The sequence below is a fragment of the Limulus polyphemus genome, unplaced genomic scaffold (assembly GCF_000517525.1).
Source record: "Limulus polyphemus unplaced genomic scaffold, Limulus_polyphemus-2.1.2 Scaffold2088, whole genome shotgun sequence".
NCBI classification, from domain to species: Eukaryota; Metazoa; Arthropoda; class Merostomata; order Xiphosura; family Limulidae; genus Limulus; species Limulus polyphemus.
Genome location: NW_013667698.1, coordinates 176,572 through 196,335, shown reverse-complemented (window position 1 = coordinate 196,335; position 19,764 = coordinate 176,572). Strand labels below are relative to the sequence as shown.

General features: G+C 33.4%; 1 protein-coding gene across 1 annotated transcript in view; it reads left to right on the top strand.

Annotated features, from left to right (window-relative positions):
- LOC106465895 (Golgi reassembly-stacking protein 2-like) overlaps window positions 1–19,764 on the top strand; it is a 31,625-nt gene that overhangs the window by 5,325 nt on the left and 6,536 nt on the right. The window contains exons 2-7 of the mRNA XM_013926134.2: window positions 2,455–2,535; window positions 3,643–3,846; window positions 4,547–4,633; window positions 11,815–11,945; window positions 12,333–12,477; window positions 13,091–13,214. Coding sequence (XP_013781588.1) covers window positions 2,455–2,535; window positions 3,643–3,846; window positions 4,547–4,633; window positions 11,815–11,945; window positions 12,333–12,477; window positions 13,091–13,214 — 772 coding nt within the window. The remainder of the gene's footprint in view (window positions 1–2,454; window positions 2,536–3,642; window positions 3,847–4,546; window positions 4,634–11,814; window positions 11,946–12,332; window positions 12,478–13,090; window positions 13,215–19,764) is intronic.

Genomic DNA, 19,764 nt, shown 5'->3' with positions numbered 1-19,764 from the left:
AGAGGTCAGTTAAATGTTCTGGGAGAGGATGTCCTTTCTCTATACAAACTTTTAGTATACTGTAGTTCCCCAATCAGTACATTTTTTGGGACTTTAAACTTAACAACTTTTATAATACACGCTATAAATCACAGTGATTCACAATCTCGATAACTTTGCTCTCTGCAAGTACAAAACACACATTTTATATTACCCAAAAAACAGTAACTACTGTTCGCTTAACTATCATTCATTCATCATCATCCGCTGGCTTTTCTTGCCAGACTTATATACTAACAAAGAGGCTTCGACAAAATTCAAGGGGTTCCCTGATAATTCGAGAAACTCAGTCACTCATCCTCTAGCAGCGTCACATGACTTCCGCTGTCGTAACAATACTTTTCTTTAATTTTATTATCTGTACCCTTTGTCAGTCAACCTGGTTTCTTATCTGCAGCCACTATTTTTTGTTTATAAGGAACTTGCCTATCTGGAATACTTAAAGAATTTATTTTAAAATTTTTTCCACATTTGATCAGTATCTCCAACTAATGCAATTGCCGATTTTACAGCATATAATTCTTGTCCTATCTTTTCAAAATTTTTCTTCTTGAAACTTGGAACAAAAAATATCATAATTCTTTTTCTCCATATGTAGCAAAACATCAAATCTAGTTAAGCAATGACCACTTGCACAAACATTTTCCCAAACTCTACCATATCAGTCATTTCTTTATTAGAAGTTAACAGTAAATCTAATATAGTATTGTTCTTCCTGATAGGTTCCCTAATCAGTTATTGAAGAAAGCCATCCTGAACAATTTCTAAAAACCCATCCCTCTCTCATGATTTGACTTTTAACATTTCCCAATCCGTATGCCTTAAATTAAAATCCTCACAATTATAACCTCGTAGAATTCCTTAGCTCTATATAGCATTTCTCATTAATTTCATAAGTTTCATCTGGTTGAGCCTGTAACAAGTTCCAATTAAAAACCTTCTCCCTGTATAACTGCTAATGTACAGAAACCCAAAAAGATTCAGCCTCATTGCTAGTGCCTAGGACATTCTCAACCTAAACAGGTTGTAACTCACATTTTACATATAAAGCCACACATTTTGTTATTACTCTATTCCTATTAAACTACATATAACTTTGTATTTCAAAAACATTCCTGTGATCAAAATTGTCTGCATTTAGCCAAGTTTCAGTTATTCCCATTACAACAAATCCTCTCTTCCAACCAGTGCTGTTCAGCCATCCATTTTATTTCTTATGCTTCTGGCATTACAACAATATCAATTTAGCTTACCATTAAAACTACCTTTGTACCTTGTTTGCATATTATACTCGTCTCTACATCTTATTTTTTCTTCATTGCTCTGTCCATCTTCACTATTGTCTAATCTTAGTTTAAAGTTCAACTTATAGTTAATACCTTTGCAAATGAGCCAACCCTTACTCTATTAAAGTTTAAACCACCCATTCCAAAAAGCTCCCTATTCGTATATGAACTGATTCCACAACTTCAACCAGCCAACATGCTCTTCCTTGCATATTAAGCTGAGCCTAGTGTTTAGTCTTAGTGACCTATTTATAATGATATGAGTAATAATAAATTGGTAAAAAAGAACCATAAAGAGAAAAGAATATTTTTAAATCACAAATAAAAGATCAGGTGGGTACATGCAATACTATTTCTTAACAAGCAAAGTATCTTAAGTATCACATTTCACAGCCTAAATCCTATCTCTCTTTTTTATCTGTCTAACTTCTCTCATCTTAAGGCCTTTATTTTCTTGCCAGACCATGAAATTACACATAACATGACTAACTACTTAATACTTGTTGTTTTACATAATCAAACATGAATGTAATATCCATACATCACCAGTAGGGAAACCTTGTGTTGGTGTCTTGATATGAAAATCACTCGTTTAGTATCTAATATACACAAAGAGGTAAGTGAGCTAGCATTTAAGACAAATAAAAATAAAGCTAAACCAAATAATAGAAGGAACAATACATAAATGATAAACAGAACCATCACTAAAAATAAAATAGAAATTGTTACATCAAAATCAATTGCATAAATTACAATATAAGAAGAAATTGCATCTATATACAGAAGTCATGCATATTAAGATACAAGCCAAACACCAAAACACCATAAAAATCAGAAATGCATAAAAAACAACAACAATAAAACAAATAATGTGAGGTAAAGTAATAGCTAAATGAATCTGATAAAGTAAACTAAAAATGAAAATAACAAAAACAAACAAATTGACAATAATTGCAAATGGTGTACCAATATGGTGTTTTTGCTTTTTTGTTTGACTGGTGCTATTGTAAAATGTTTAATAAGTTATTCAGAATTTTAAAAAGTATCCAAGGTTTTAATTCTATTTTATTTCAAGAAAATAGAAAATATATATGTACACAGGTTATATATACTTAGTATTTTTTAATAGGTACAAGACAACTCTCCAGGGCAAAATGCTGGCTTAGAATCATTTTTCGATTTTATTGTAGCAGTAGGAAAAACAAGACTGGTGAGCATTTCTAGCATAAAAACTTATGCTAAAACTAGAATTAACAATAATATGATAAAGTTTCATAAGGACACCTGCTACATTTATGCATTCATCATTATTTTTAATCACATACAAACATGTGTCCAGGATATTTATTTGAACAAGGTTTACAGTTTTCAATAAAAGGTGATTTTTATTTAATTCCAGAAGTGTTTAAAATAGTTATCATTATAAAATTATCTGTTTGCTTAAGCACTTACTGTAAAGTCAACATATCTGAATGCCTTGAAACAAATATGGTTCTCTAAGCTAATTCATTAGGAAGAAATTATATAATTCTTTTTTGTACTTTATAAATGTAAATAAATATGTTTATTATACTGAAATTGCATTGAACTGTTTATTTCAATTGCCTTTTAGTAAAAGAAAGCCAGGTATGTCTATTTTGTCAAGATTTATTATGGAAATTTGACCATTTTTGACTTTAAGTTTATAACTCTTATAAATTGTGAAAGTTTTACTAAAATTTTGTTCACATTATCTCAGAATTATTTCATTATAAAGGATTTCTGTAAAACTTTCTAAAATCAGTAAAATAATAATTTTGCTATCCATTTGATTCACACTTGCTATGGTGTATGTATGTCAGTTTTATTCAGTCCTATAATTTTGCTTTTCTTAAATAAGAGTTTATTGTTAAAATTCACTGTAATAGTAATAAAAAACTGTCAAGTTAACATAGATATGTAACTGTTGTATTGAGCACTAACTGCATGGTACTTTAAAATAAGACAGGCTTTATATTTTATTCTACCATTATCAATCTCTCTATATGTAAACTATTTTGTGACACTGAGGAAATCTTTTGTTAATATAGCTAACAGGTTTAGGAGATTGGCACCATCATTGATTGCACTGATAAATATATATTTGTTAGTATTAAATATTACCTTTATTTTGGCCAACATACTTTTTTCTATAGAACATTTCTTTAATATTTTATGGAATATTATATTTTAAAATACCAGATTTCTAGATAATTTAATTCGGCTTTCAAATGTATTTTGGGCAATACTTCATTTATTACCAATTATAGTTGTGTCTTATACCTTTTATTCATTTCAGAGTCAAGACAATGATTATTTAAAAGAAGTTTTGAAAGCCAACGAGGAGAAACCAGTTATTATGACTGTTTACAGTAGTAAAACACAGAATGTCAGAGATGTAGAAATAATACCTTCCAATAAATGGGGAGGGCAGGGTTTACTTGGGGTCAGCATAAGATTCTGTTCTTTTGAAGGGGCAAATGAAAATGTGTGGCATGTTTTGGTAAGACATCAAAAAATGATCATTTATTTTAAGTGTTATATTACTGCTGTACTTTATCATGGGGGGGGGGGGGTGTCATTGAAAATACAATTCTCCCTAGATACATGTGTAGTGTAAAGGAAAGCAATTAAGAACTGATTTTTATAATTTTATTATGTATGTAGACAAGCTACACATTTACATAAATATTTACTCTATTTTCCAAAATTAAATCTTCAATCTTTCATATGGTAAACCCTTGTATTTAACTTGTTAAAGTTTCCTAGGTTGCTTATCTGTTTATTAGTAGAATGTCATTGTTGACTAACTTGTACAAAATAGGTAAGTTCTGAGCTGTAATGCTAGTTACACACATGTAAGCAGCAAATAAATATTTAACACTTAAGGGTTGAGTTTTGAATAGTGGATGAAACTATAGTAGAGGTTTTCTTGTACACCTAGATGACTTTTATATATAAAATACAGCACTGATTTTATGGTGATATATTTTGGACATTTCAGGTAACTTAATGTCAACTGATTTATAAAATGTTCTAAAACTTTATAGTTTTCATTACTAAATGACCATAATAACCAGTATTTGACAGTGATTTTATATGTAGTTTAAATCAGATTTTAAGGTGAAAAAATTGTTTCTAGAAAGAAGTTACACATGTATATGTAGTTTCATTATAGATTTATCTTCTCACAAAAAATGTAGGATATAAAACCACATTCCCCAGCAGAACTTGCTGGCTTTCAGCCTTTCTTGGATTACATAATTGGTGTTGATTCAGTTCTTCATGAGGTAGGTAGAAGAAATGTTCAGTTTTTGCATGAATTAGATTAACTTAAACTTACAGACTAATAAGTGAAACTGTATATTCGTAGATTTAACACAAAACACAACAAGATAGTCAGAATGAAGTATGACATGTATTTTAAATGTGAATGGGAGTTGAAGAGGACATCATATAATGGTTATGAACCAAGTAGATAGTGATAAAAATAGAATGTTGGTGAGACATGAAGGTAAATTTGGAAAACTTTTTTTTTAAGGAAGACCCTAATGCTTAAATGCCAGTGAAAGTAATTTTTATTTTTACTTTGACTTTATTGACATATTTGTCAAATAAAAACAAAATAGCACTGTAACAAAAGAAAGCAAAATATTACTATGCAATAAATTGAGATAAATTGTTTATTAAATAGAAAGCAAAATATTACTGTGCAATAAATTGAGATAAACTATTTATTAAATAGAAAGCAAAATACTACTATGTAATACAGTGGTGAAAAAATTTATTGCATCACCCAATTTGTTCACATTTTTCTTTGGAATCATTGTCAGTTTTGAGACCCTAATGCATGTAGGTGCAAATGTGTTTCATGGATGATGCAATACTGTCTAATCATTATATGAACAACTTTATAGTTTTTGTTCCTCATTACTTTGACTTAACATCCACCTCTCTTGTGTTCCTTGGCATCGTGAGAGCCTTTGCTTGTCATATTCATGACACAGGCCTGACATTCTTTTCTTGGACTATTTTTTTTTGTTAGCCCATTCTCAGATGTTTCATCCTCTTCAACCTCCATTCCCTTCCTATGATTACTCAATTAAAAGGGAGAAGTTGTTCTGGGATCTAAGTCTTTTCTCACATCCACTCAATGTTTGGAACCTTTGGATGTTTTTTCTTCTCTTGTCTCAACTGAGTTCAGTCTATTTTCTTTCTCTGTAAACTATGGCCAGTCTGGCCACCAGATTTTACACTTCTTGTTCTCTCTCTCTGCAGGAGAGGTGTTTTTGCTTTTGGAAACCTGGATTTCCTAGAACCCCTCATTTCTTTAGAGCATACACTTGTATCTCCTTCTATGATCCTTATGGGCCCATGGTTTTCATTTTTGCTGTCCATTTTCCTCATTTGCAAGCATCTCCTCAAGGAATTGTCATGGTGACTAGATTGTGTGCAGACTATTTCCTATTTTCCCTTACTACCTCTCAAGCTGGATTTCTTCCTTCTTCGATGCTTCCTTCTCCATTTAGGAACATTTCTATTGAGGTCAGGACTTCTGATGTTTTGATGCTAGTCATGTGCTCACTCCACATCAGTGTGCTCAACCTTTTCTCTGTTTTTTGAGCATGTGCTCATTCTTGCCCTACTGGTGGATCACTTGGTCATGTTCCTTTCAGTCTCTTCCATGATCATTTCTTGTTTTGACAGTCTATGATGAGGCTTCGTTTCCAGTTTCTTTTGCTTTTGGGTGTTAGACATACATCTTTGGACCCATTCACATCAAGTTAGCCTTCTTGCCTGCCCTTTGCCAAGAGCTGAAATTTTGGTGGTGGACTACCTCCCTCAGCCAGTCTACATTCTATGAATAGAGTGATCTCTATACCCCCATTTATTTTGTGGGGTTTGCTCTTGGTTGGATACATACTTTTTGGAGGCATTTGCCATCCTTCACAACTCTGGCTTCCTGTTTTATGGTCCACTATTCCTCATCCTGTGGTTCTAGATGTTGATTTCTTAGGCAGGCCTGGTCTCACCTTTTTCTATATGCCCATTCCCCTATTTGTTTTCTCCCTCTGGTCCTTGTCTTTACACACTACTTTCCTTCTCAGGTCTTGTTGTTAGTGCCTCTTTGCCCAGCTCAGTTTTGGGCTGCTTTCTCCCTTATGCATCCCTTCCTCATTGAGAATTATTTTCTTTTCTTCCTTACTCATGGAGTTTGCCTCATCTTTAATTTGTCAGGCTGGACTTTCCACATAAGTGGCATTATTTTTGTCACTGTTCCACCGTTTTCATCTATCAGCAATTATGACAAATCTTTTGTCGTTGATTATTCCACCACTCCTTTTCTCTTGATGGTCATACAGTGAATTACATTTCTGCCTATCTTACTTGACTGTTTGTCAGTCTCTACCTTTACTCGTATTCAAGAGGCCTTGTCCTTTTCCCTTTTCTGGTACTATGAGGTGTTTCTTCCCCTGACCTCTTCACTTTGGTCTGTTCCTTCTTCCTCTTCCATCCTTCTCATCCAGTTTCCATGCTTGACTGAGTCCTTGAATTTTGTGAATACCCCATTCAAACTGTTGACTTCCTGTCTTGTGTACCATCTTTCTTTTCTGAATTTCTTCCTCGTGCTTGCCTACTATTATCATTGTCTAAATGTCTGTTCTATAGATGTTTCTTGCACCCTTTTCCACTGCACTTCTATGTCCCTTTCTCCAGACTGATGTTTCCTTCCTTTGACTTCAACCACTCGGGAAGTTAACTATACTTCTCTCCTATCTCCCTTCCTTCTGTCTCTCATTTATTGAACCTTTCAGACCCTGATCAACTCCTGTGTTCTGTTGGGCTGTTTAATGTGCTTTATCATGGACTTCTCCCTTTCAGGGTTCATGTCTTCATCTCTCCCTACCCTGGGTCCCCTGTTTTTCCATGGGCCTCTTTCCCTCAGCTCTTATTGGATGGGTCTGTTGACTCTTCCAGTTGGCATGTTCAATTTGAGTTGTAGATACTTGCAGACTATTTCCCCTTTTTTTTTTTCATTCGATTCATCACCTCTTTCATTCTCTTACACCTCTTCTTCACTAGTCCGAGGATGAGCTCCTTCATATGAGCATGTGGACTCTCTCCAGACATTAGCCTACTTCTCTACATCTTCTAGCTACTTTATCTTCTGATGGTTTTTGGCTTCCACAAGTCAATATTCTTCTGTCATCAGATCTTTTTGAAGAATATGTACTATTTCTTTTCAGGGCCTCTTTTTCCTTCACAGGATCCCACCAGATGGCTGATGGTGCCTCCCAGTGTATACTTATCCAAAATTTGCATCAAGGCAGGATAACAGAAAGCACTTATACCATCTTTCTTGGCTCTGCTTGTGCCCACTGTAAGATGGGGTGTTCTGCAAGACCACATGGGGTATCCTTGTTACGTACATTGAGGTTGAATGGTAGATATTCTGGATCTGCTGAAGGACAGTTGACTTCATTATGTCTAGAACTGTAGGGTTTGGTAACATTAGAGAACAGGCTAGTAGCACGTCTACTGGCTTTTTTGTCAACTTTGGAGAACTGATTTTGAGACCCAAAACATGGGTTCTTATTCAATTTTCTTTTGTGTTCTTATGATTTTTCAAATAGTTACACATCACCTTGCACTAAATGTTATTTAATTGATGGAATTTTGTTGACTTATCGTAATTCTCAGAACTAGAACCAAAATTAATTCAGTAATTGGTTATGATTGAAAACGATAAATTTGCAGCCTATTTGCATGTATTTCTCCTCATTTTCCTTCTGAACAAAGTTCTACCCAGAATCTTTGGTTTTTTTCCTAATGCTTTTTGTAGAATTCATTTCCTGCCTTTAACAAAGCTTACATAAAGTTTCTCATAGCTTTCTCTCTGCTACACTTGCATCTGTTTATGTAGATAACATAAACAGTTGGTTCTACATACTGCCTGGAATGCATCTTAGTTTATGCTTGTCATACACATTTCCTTTCTTGGTCAAGCATCATTATGTAACTTCTCTTATGCATTCACTGAGTGTGCACACTATTTCTACATATTGCATATACTTGTGCCACACATGGAGTTTTATGAGATTTATATTTTCTCAATTCTTGAAACATTTGAAATATCATAAAATGCTTCAAAATGCCACAAATGCTTCACACATTACATTTAAATCCCAATAGCATGAATACTGTGCCCTCCTCCTGCGGCTGAATTCTGTCCTGTAGAGTAGAGGTGAGCACACCAGGTATGGTCTGAAGGTGCCCCAATCACACTACACATATTGGCTATCCAACCTCTTGCATTCCAGTACTTGGATGGTCATATTTTTATTCTGCTCATCTATACGACACATAGGGATTTTTTTTTCCTCTTTCTCCCTTACCTTCCAGGTGAAGAGTATACCTTGAACAAGATGAGATGTGGTCTCCCATGGGTACCCCTATGGAGCCCCTGCAGTTGGGTGTCAAACTCCATGGGCTTCCTTTGGGTGCTTTCTGAAGTGAGCTCATTTTATAAAATTTGCACTAGCCCCTCCACCACTTCAGTGTGGGATTCTAGCTAAACTGTGTGAAGAGGTGAGGTGTTTTCTCTGTTTTCCTTATATAGGGGAGTTATTGTGCATGGAGATGTGTCACCCTCCTATTGATGGAGGACTTTTGTCATAAGATGGCATCATCATGCATTAGCACAATTCACATAAGATCTCATGAAATTAAGTGAGAATTGCCTAAAGGCTAGTGGCATGCAAATCTTTAAGGCAGATACACTGGTAAGATATCTAAACTGTGTGCTGAGATATCTGTTGGAGAAACGTTTTCAGGTAAAGAAAATTTGAACTTCAAGGATGATTCTGCTTCATGCCACTGGCATAGGCATCACTAGGTTCTTGAAAGTTTTAGGGCTTGGGCTCATAGTCGTGGGAATTTTCATCTTTTCAGTATGGTGTCAATCATGGTTTTCGATTCTGATTTTTCAAGACATCAACTGGGAATTTGAGACACTGTGTGCCAGTGCGTAGTGATGCCTATTCATGTATTATACAGTAGATACGAAATAAAGGCCAGTAGTATGCAAGTCTCTAAAATAGATGCACGGGGAATATGACTAAACAGAAGTATCCATCAGAAATGTATTTTCAGGTAAGGAAAATGTTAACTTCCAGGATGACTCTGCTCCATGCCATGTGGATAAAAAGGTGGGTAATATTCATGCATTCTATGCAGTAGACATGAAATAAAGAGGAAATTTAATTCTATATGTGTATTGAAAAGACATCTTAGGTTTTATTTCATTTCAAAAACTACTGGAAGGTAATGTTAACAAAGTGTAATAGAAGAAGCTGGGAAGTTCCTCAGAACTGCAGGAAGCCATAATATGTAAGTGACATCATGAACTCCCCCCAACCTACATTCAATTCCTTGTGCATCCTATGCCATGGCAATGTCAAGCAGTTATCAAGGTCAGAGGGGGCACAACTAAAAATTAAAACAAGAAACAGACTGTGTGACCACTTTTTGTCAATTACATAAGTGGCATTATCTTTAAATCTAGGTTTTCTTAGTAAGAGAACATTTTCATATCTGCCAAGTATTTTTTGATCATTTGCTATAATATTTTTGTCATGGTTTGTTAATAAAGATGCATATGTGCATTTGGATGACTGAAATATGAGTCAGATTATACCACACAATGTTCACAATCATTATACAATAGCTGTGACAATTTCATAATCCACAATCTTGTAAAAAATTACGGGAACCAGAAAAAAAGTGTGAAAAAAAAATTAGGTGATGCAATAATTTTTTTCACCACTGTAAACCGAGATAAATTATTTATTAACTAAAAAGCAAAATACCACTGTGTAATAAGTTGAGATAAATTATTGATCAATTCAAATAAAAATACTACTGAGTAATAAACTGAGATAAAATATTCATTAGATAAAAAGAAAAAATGCCATTATGTAATAAATTGAGATAAATTATTCATTAAATAAAAAGTATAATTCTACTGTGTAATAATTAAGTTAACTGTAACTATTGAAGATTTATTTCATTAGACATGCATAAGAGTTTATTTATTTGTAAATTCTATCTCTAGAATATTGTCGGAAAAATTTAGAAATTACAAGTCATGGTTGTTAGAATTAATGTTAGCAGGTATTAGTTTCACAGACTCAGTACCATTCAGATGGTCATTGATTTTGTCTAATTTTACCCATCAGCCATCATAGATGTCAAGCTAGCGTTTGGGCAAATATTGCCTGAGCAGAGATGATGTGGATGTTTTGTGGTATAAGTGCTTGCCTTGGATTGAAATTTGTAATGCGCTTGACCATTCAGAGTGCTTAATGCAATTAGCGTCAGTAATCGCCTAATCAAATTTAATTTTTGTTGAATAAAAAACTTTCAAATGCGACTGTAGCTTTTTTCCCAAAAAACTTTGTCTTCAAAATAAGGGTGCATCTTATACACCGGTGCGTCTTATATTCTGAAAAATACGGTATTTAATTAGCTATATTTGTTTGAGGTATTTTGTATTTGAATGCACAAAGTTTATAAAATTCAAAGGCAGTGCTTTGTATTTAAAGTAGTTACAACAGTTAAGTGATCTGCCTAGACTAATGATGTTTGAGGTTAGGTACATGAATTTCCTAATGAACCTGGTTACTGTGTGGAGAGTCTCAGTGACTGCAAGATTAAACCTAAGTGGGTTAAACCTATTCCACAGCATGTGGTACCTACCAAACACCTCTAGTACAAAAGACACTTTGAACCAAATCATCTAATCAGAAATGACAAACTGATTGACTTATCTAGTAAGAGACACCAGATGTAGTGATGTTTCCAAAACCTGGGTATCAGGAGCAAGTATTAAAACTCAACAGAGTGATGGTACCAGTATCCTAAGTGTCTGTAAACAAATGAAGAAATTCACACACATAGCCTTAACACATAAACACTGCATGGGTGTCCACAGAAAGTTTTCCAGGTGTGGGAGCAAAAAGTGTGTAATTGTGAAGTGAATACAAATTTCACATACATATGCTGAATGAATAAAGAAAGAATTATGTTTCTCATCAGGTTGTATAAATGAAGGCTACTAAAACACTGAATAGAAGAATGTGTTCTCCAAAGCTTATTGTTAATATGATTGAGTCCCTCACCAACATAATAACATGCAGTGAGTCGAGAGGAAACATATAGAGTTACATAATGTATGTATTAGATTCAGTTTGTAAAACAGTGTGTGTTTGATTACCTTTGCTTTATTTGTTTCATTGATGAGCTTCTCAAGTAATATTTGCATAATATGTAAATACTCAACTTTTGATGTCCATTAAAACACAACATTATATTCTTGTTTTTATGGTCTGTGATAAAAGATTGTGGAATGGTCTTACACTTTTTTTATCTTATTTCATGTTTCATTTGCCATACTGTTTTGTTACTGTAGTCGGAAGATCTGTTTACATTAATCGAAGCTCATGAAGGCAAACCTTTAAAGCTGTATGTGTATAGCACAAATACTGATACTTGCCGTGAGGTCACCATAACACCAAATAAACACTGGGGAGGAGAAGGAAGGTAAGAAATGTAGGGTAAAAGTAGTGCCTTTACAACTCAGGGTTATGGTTATGTTATTAGTAGATTCTCTTCCAGTTTTGCACAAAGACTTTGATTATACACAAAAGTAGACTGAAAACTTTTATTCCAAGATTATTTTTTGAATACTTAGGTTTAGAAATTTAAGTTTTTGCTATGATGTTTTCTTTCAATAAAAATACAAGGTATTGCGTATAATGTAAAAGCTTTTAAGTTATTGAATATTAATTATATTATATTAAAAGGAAGTGATTGTAAATGTGATATACCTAATGCTTATATTTTTGTTGTTGTACAGGTATATTTTTAAGTTTTGGGACATGAATTTTAAAATAACATAAATATTATTTTGTCATTTTTTTGCTTTAGTTTAGGGTGTGGGATTGGTTATGGTTACCTACACAGGATACCTTTCAGAGAACCAGGGCACACTAAACCTGAATCTTGTATTAATCAGACAGTCAACACTCAGCCTTCACCACCTATAAGTTCAGTAACAGATGGTTATTCATCGGTAAGAAACTTGCTGAAAAACCATGATTAGGGATTTTAAATTTTTGTTGGGTATATTAATATATTTTATCTTTTGTAAAATGAGTTTCCAAAAATCTTTTTACTTACATTTTTGAAAAGGAATGTCACACATTCAGATTCTTGAGTTTCCTTCAATATGAATATATATATATTTCCTTTTGTGACACAGTGCTATTCATGAAGATGTTTTTCGTGTAACAGCTGTGAAAACAGCATTTGAAAAAATTTCAATAATGAAAATAATCATAATACATGCTATTTTTACTCCGTCTGCTTACTATTTCCTTCCACAGATTTGATCCAAGTATCAACAAGTGCAGCTCCATGTGTAATGTGCATAAGAATGTTTGTCACATGTCAAAAGCAAATGACTAACAGCTAAATGCACAACTTAATCTGATTATAATGCACATTTGGATGAGATATTAGTGATGAAAGTAAATTAATTTTTTGTTTGAGATCTACCAAGCCTATTTTTTGTACCACCTTTATCTGTTGAATTACCATCCATAGGACAAGGCTGTCTGCTAGTAATAATAAATAAATAAAAGCAAAATTATTTTTTTGTTTTTTAATCTCGTACTTATTTTCAGGTACAATTGACAGCCCCTTCCACTACCCCAAATGCAATGATAGAAGATGCCATCCAAAGTATTTCAGCCTTAAATGTAAATACTTCACCTACTCCACATCCATGCACAGCTAAGAATCCATCCGGTAGGATTCTCTTTAACTCAAAACCTTTTTATCTTCTTCCTGCCATTAGAATTACGTTTACCCACTAGATATAGTTTAAATGAGAGTTTTTGTACAACTTAAGCTAAAATAACTTAATATTTTTAAGAGCAAACTGTAAAATTAAATGGATGATTTCCTATCAAAAAGGGCAATCTTCTTTTCGTCAAAAAATAAAATAACATTAACATTACTACAATTATTTTTGTTTATTGGCACTAAGATGAAGCCATATTGAAATTTAATTCAAATTTTAGCTGCTGAAGTTAACTTATTTTTCTATAAGACCAGGAATACACATTTAGTTATAATCTAAAAATGTTATGTGCTTCCTAGATGTTTGAGATGAAAAAAGTAATATTCTTTCATAATTTATTTATACATAATTGCTTCAGTAGCAATTGATTGAAATAATTTATCTTTTTTGCTGACTTTTTAGATAATTCACATTAAAGAAAACTGAGTAAACCCCACATATTCTGTTGACTTTGAGCTTTAGTGATTAGATTATTTGTTTGTAGAAAAATTATTAACCTCAAATTGGGCAAGTTAATCATAGTTTCATAAGTTAAAGAGAAAAATACATAATTAATTCTAAGTCTGAATAACTGAATTAGTTAAGTAGCATTTTATAATACAAGGCATTTTTCTTAGAAAATTTCAATGGGCACCCATTTTACTTTAGGGGCTCAAAATATACATCTTTGTGGATGCCAAAAGGGCCCAAAATGATTATCAATCAAGGCCAGCAAGGCAAAGGCACTATATTGTCAACAAATCTAACAATGTACCTGGGCTCATTGGATCAGTGAACCCACACAGGCCTTCTACTGGAATCCCCCCCCCCCCAAAAAAAAAGAAAATGCAAGAAGTTATATAATACTGGTTTCTTCATACAAGGGGTCCTCAAAATCTCCTTTCACCTGGTTCCAAAGATTTCTTGCTGAGATGCTGGACCAGAGACTGAAAAACTGTAATGGGTATGGCCCCCTACAACTTAAAAACTTCACAGGGAAAATTATTTGTAGGGTGTTTTACCCATGGATGTGTACACAGAATGTGCATAAATGCTTACTTGAAACATTATTTTAAATATTCATCTTATATAGTTTAATATAACTTTGAAGGACAACAAGTGACCTTTTGGTCCATCTACACCACCATTTCCACTAAATTGAACTCAACACTAAAAGATACATAGCCAGCCCTTATCATTCAAATATTTATCAAGCTTTGCCTTAAACTCATAACATTAACTGCATCTACCACATCTGAAGGCAACTCATTCTAAAGCCCAACCATTTTATTAGCAAATTAAAGCTGTTGTAGCTGAAGATGACTCCTACCCTGCCAAAATTTATACATGTGTTTCCTAGTATTACCATTCCCACTAGTAAATACAACAAAGAAAAATGTTACTCCAACACTCTCAGTTCTTTTAATAACCTTAAACACCTCAGTCAGATCCCCACTAACTCATCTTTTTTCAAGACAAACAAGCTCAGAGATTGTAACCTATCCTCGTATGATAACCTTTCCATGCCAGGTATCATCTTGGTAGTCCTTCTCTGAACCATTTCCAACAATTCAATGTCTTTTCTAAGGAAAGGAGCTCAAGACAGAACACAGTACTCCAAATTTGGCCTAACCACCTATGCGATGACACTATAACCTCTAATTTTGTGATTGTAGTTGGCAGAGGTCCATCTTTGCAGTAGTGTGCCCAGTGGTTGTACTAGACCATAGGCCAAGGCACCCACTAAAATGTGCCTGGGCACCCATCTAATACTATCATTGAATCATTGCAAAGTGATAGAAAGTTCAACAAATTTGGCAGTCTGCTGTTTTTTTTAACTTCAGTTAATGATAATAAATCTAGTTTCTGAATATTTGAGTTCAAAATTATCCAAACTTTGGAATATTTTCTATAACAGTTGTTTTAAAAATGCTCATGTAATCTACAGCACGAAGCTTAAGCAACTCTATAAATAATTTAAAATCATAAATAATATTCAACATTAAACTGGTACACAATTAAAAACATTTTATTTAGGTCTATCTATGCCCTTCAAAAAGTTGACGACTCTACATGTTTCGATGTTACAACGTCATCCTCGAAACATGTAGAGTCGTCAACTTTTTGAAGGCCATAGATAGGCCTAAATAAAATGTTTTTTAATTGTGTACCAGTTTAACGTTGAATGTTATTTATGATTTTAACTTTATACACAACTGCCAAAATACTATAAGTTGTAAATACGTATAAGCCCATCTTCAGCAAGAAACCGACATGACGTAGATATGAATTGATTGAGGTGATGGAGTTCATAATTCAGTTAATAACAATTTATAAAATACAAGTGATAACATTGTGTACTTAAAGTATTCTGGTAGCTCTGTACTTGATAAAAAATTCGACAATAATATAAAGATAACTAGAATTAGGTCACGTTTTGTTTGGGGCGACGTTGGTGAAGATTGCATTTTCTAATATTTGAGAATCTGTGATACAAAAAATGGGTGACTCTTCATGGCAACATTTATCAACTTATTTTATTAAGCTCAAGCCTTTGTGGTAATAACCACAAATAATATACAGGGCAACATAATGGAACGTTTTCCATTAATGTTGCTCAAATTGAAATATATAGCTTGGACTGAATTTTAATCTTCTACACACTCTCTTCCTGTCCTCTGGTGGGACAGCGGTAAGTATACGTATTTACAACGCTAAAATTCAGGGTTAGATTCCCCGCGGTGGACACAGCAGATACCTCAATGTAGCTTTGCTTTAAAACAAACAAACACTCTCTTCCAATACACGGGGAAAGTGTTGTCCAGATTTAATAAGACAACTATACATTTTCGGTTACATCAACGCTAAAATCCGAGGTTCAATTCCCCGCGGTGGACACATAGATACTCGATGTGGCTTTGCTCTAAAACAAACACTCTCTTCCAGTACATGCGGAAAATGTGGTCCAGATTTGATAAGAGAACTTTGGATTCTCGGCTTCATTATTTACATGTCATTATGACAGAATGAAACTACTCGACATGGGTGAGTTATAAGAAACAGGCATGTCCCACTATTCGATTAGTCAACAATAGCCGAAGTAGGCGTTGTTTCAAGGGTATTTTACGCAGTGTATCAATGGTTTCTCAGCAATGAAACCTTCAACCTAAGGCTTATTTATATACACAGAGCAGACGAATCAGAAAAAAATTAAGATTTTTTTTTATTTCTGAAGTTTTTTTTAATGTAGATATAAGTATTTGTTTGCAGCCAAATCAAACCACAGACAAATAAAATTTGTTAACTGCTTATATAATTAAAAGTAATTATAAATAAAATAAAAACACGCCTAAATTTTCTTGAACATACTCAAAAGAAAAATGTTGCTTTTTTGTTTTCTTTTTCGCAGCTTGGCACTTCTTTCAAATCTCAACTCATGCGGCTTTCCAGTGACAGGTTAGGTTAGGAAAACGTAACAGAGAGGGAAGGAAGGGGGGGGGGGGTGAATTTGTACTGCGTAAAGTTTAAAAGGACCTGTTACGACAGTGGAAGTCACGTGACGTTGGTAACACGTAATGACTTCTAGAAAGATCGGGGAATATCACGAATAATCCAGTATTTGCTAGGCGCCCTCTATTCTTGTATATAAGTGCGCCAGACAATGAATCGGGATAGAATTGGAGAGATAGAGACGGACAATTGAGTCAAGTGCGGTAGTAAATAAAGAGCGTGAAACGTTCGTTGTGAATTATAGCGTGTGTTTATGTTAAAGTAACTGTGGAAACTAAGTCTATTGCAAAGTTGTATTGAGAAAGAATAAACTAGTTTTATTTAAGAAAGAACTTGTATCGCTGAAGTTTCTCGGGAAGAATTTCTATGGGAAATTAACAAACGAATAGACTTAACAGACCGTACATAATGACAAACCGTACATGTCAAACTCACACTGTGGTACAGAGAAACTTGGACAATTTGATATTTTTACTCTTTCTAATTAGGACAAAAAATGTGGCTAAAAACCGGGACGATCTCAGTTTTACTGCAACGTGTGTTAACCCTAATAATATATCATGAAGATTCTGTTAACATTATTAAAAAAATCAATATTTTTTCTTTTTAGAGCAAAGCAACGTTCAGCTATCTGCTGTGTCCACCGAACCCTAGATTTTAGTGTTGTACGTAAATCCATAAACTTACCGTTGTCCCACTGCTTATTTGTTTTGAATTACGTGAAAAGCTATACGAGGGCTATCTGTCCCTAATTTAGTAGTGAAAGATTAGAAGAAAGACAGCTAGTCATAATTACCCACCGCTAACTCTTGGGCTACTCTTTTACCAACTGTCCCACCGAGTGACCCCAATACATGTATTTAACTAACGAGGCGAGCTTATCAGAATAAAAAAAATGCTTTCTAAGACATCTCAAATTTCTAATCAGTCTAAACTTATAAACGTAAGAAAAAAAAATACACCGAATTAACTAAAAGTTAGACTACAGCTGAGAGTCTTTACTCATGATTTAAGTTTTATATAAATTTGTGCTCAACCTTGTATCGAAAAATATAAAAATACAATATTTTAGGGATGATCATCTAATGTTAACACTTGCAGCTACGAAAGATTTAGTAAAGAACTTGTTTTTCTGGCTAAGAACTGTCGTTTCATCTTATGGAGAATGTAAATAATCCGAAATATTGTCCAAGCACCCAAGTAATCATGTTAAGTGGTATTCATGAATTTTAGTAAACCGCTGATTCTCAATGAAAATTGTGCTCCTAAAATTATAATTCTTGTTTATCTTTGTTACATTAAAAATTAAAGATAGCTAACCGAAAAATATGAAGTAATCTTTGGATTTCTCTTTTTAAAGAGACTGATGGAAATGGCTTTAACTTTATTTAAAACTAAATATATCTAGAAAAGTCATCGAGTAATATTTATACGTCACTGATGAGCATGAAACGGCATTGAAAATTGTTGATTTCTTCTGAATTATTGAAATGTGATTAGCCAATTATTTTTCAGATATTTATGAGATTTTTGAGGTTGTTTTGAAACGTGTTTATGTTTTTATTCGTGAATTTGTTAGAATGAATTAAATTTAGAATTTTAAATATATAAATAAATATTACGACAGCGGAAGTCACGCGACGCTGGAAGCATGCGCACTGGAGTTTCTAGAAGGATCATGACTTTTCCTGGCAACTCTAGTCTGTTATAGGCGCCCTCTTTTTTAGTATATAAACCCGGCAAATAAAGCGAAGCTATAATGGCAGATAGATAGATATAGAGACAGATAATTGAGTCAAGCGAGTGGTAGTGACGGTAATATAACGTGTGTGTTTTATTATCGAGATTACAAACCTATTGACTGTGGAAATTCTGTGTATTGCAAGGTTGTATCGAGAAAGAATAAACTAGTTTTAATTAAGAAAGGACTTGTATCGCCGTAGTTTCTCGGAAATAATTTATACCGGAAATTAACAAACAAGCAGATACGCAACATAAATAATGATAAAGGAAAGAATTGTTACTAGGCAACGCTAGTTACCTGCCGCTTAAAGATAAGAATTTTGTAGGCGCGGCAGCAGATATTACAATATTTTGGTAACGGTATTTAAGGAATTGATACGCTTGCGTAAAATCAATTAAACTTATTTTTCTATGCACGATATTCATAGATACATTTAGTTTTATTTCATAAATATTAATTTTGTACGTTATCACCAAAGACATTAATTAGCTAAATCATCGCCCACCGTCTAAAATATTCGTGATTCTATGTTTCCTATTCAATAGGAAATCCTTCAAGATTTTGTATTTAGTAATGCAAAAATAAATTTCAAAAATGGAATGACAAATTAAGCTAAAAAAATGACATCTATTTTCTTAATTTTTTCCTTATAATTTGATTTTTTTTACGATTCAGTAATTCGTACATAAAGAAACGCGTTGTCGTAATAGCTAAAAGTATGTTTGTTTGTAATGAAGCACAAAGCTACGCAATGGGCTATCTGTGCCCTGGCTACCACGGGTATCGAAACCCGGATTCTAGCGTTATAAATCCGCAGACATACCGCTGTGCCACTGGCGGGAATCTAAAAGTAAGTGAGTGATCTTAAAACGTGCATTATTTAACTAAAAATTAAATAGACAATATTTTTGATTCACAGTTTAATAAATGTAATTATATGTTCATTATAAGTAAGGTCAAGACTAAATATAACATAAATTGTTTTATAATTTCAAATGTTAACAATAAGAACGGTAAGCTGTAGTGATAATTTTACACACTTGGCGCCAGTTATATAATAAAAAAAATATAATCCGTATGTCATTTGTGCCTTAAACCATGATTAATATAAAATTAAATTAAAATAAATATCATTTTACAGATTTCACAAACTCAAAAGCAAAGTTTGATTGTTATTGTATATAAAAAACCGAAGGAAATACCACACTGAAATGCATTAAGTTGGTGATACGACATCTACCGCACAACCTTCGAATTTATTC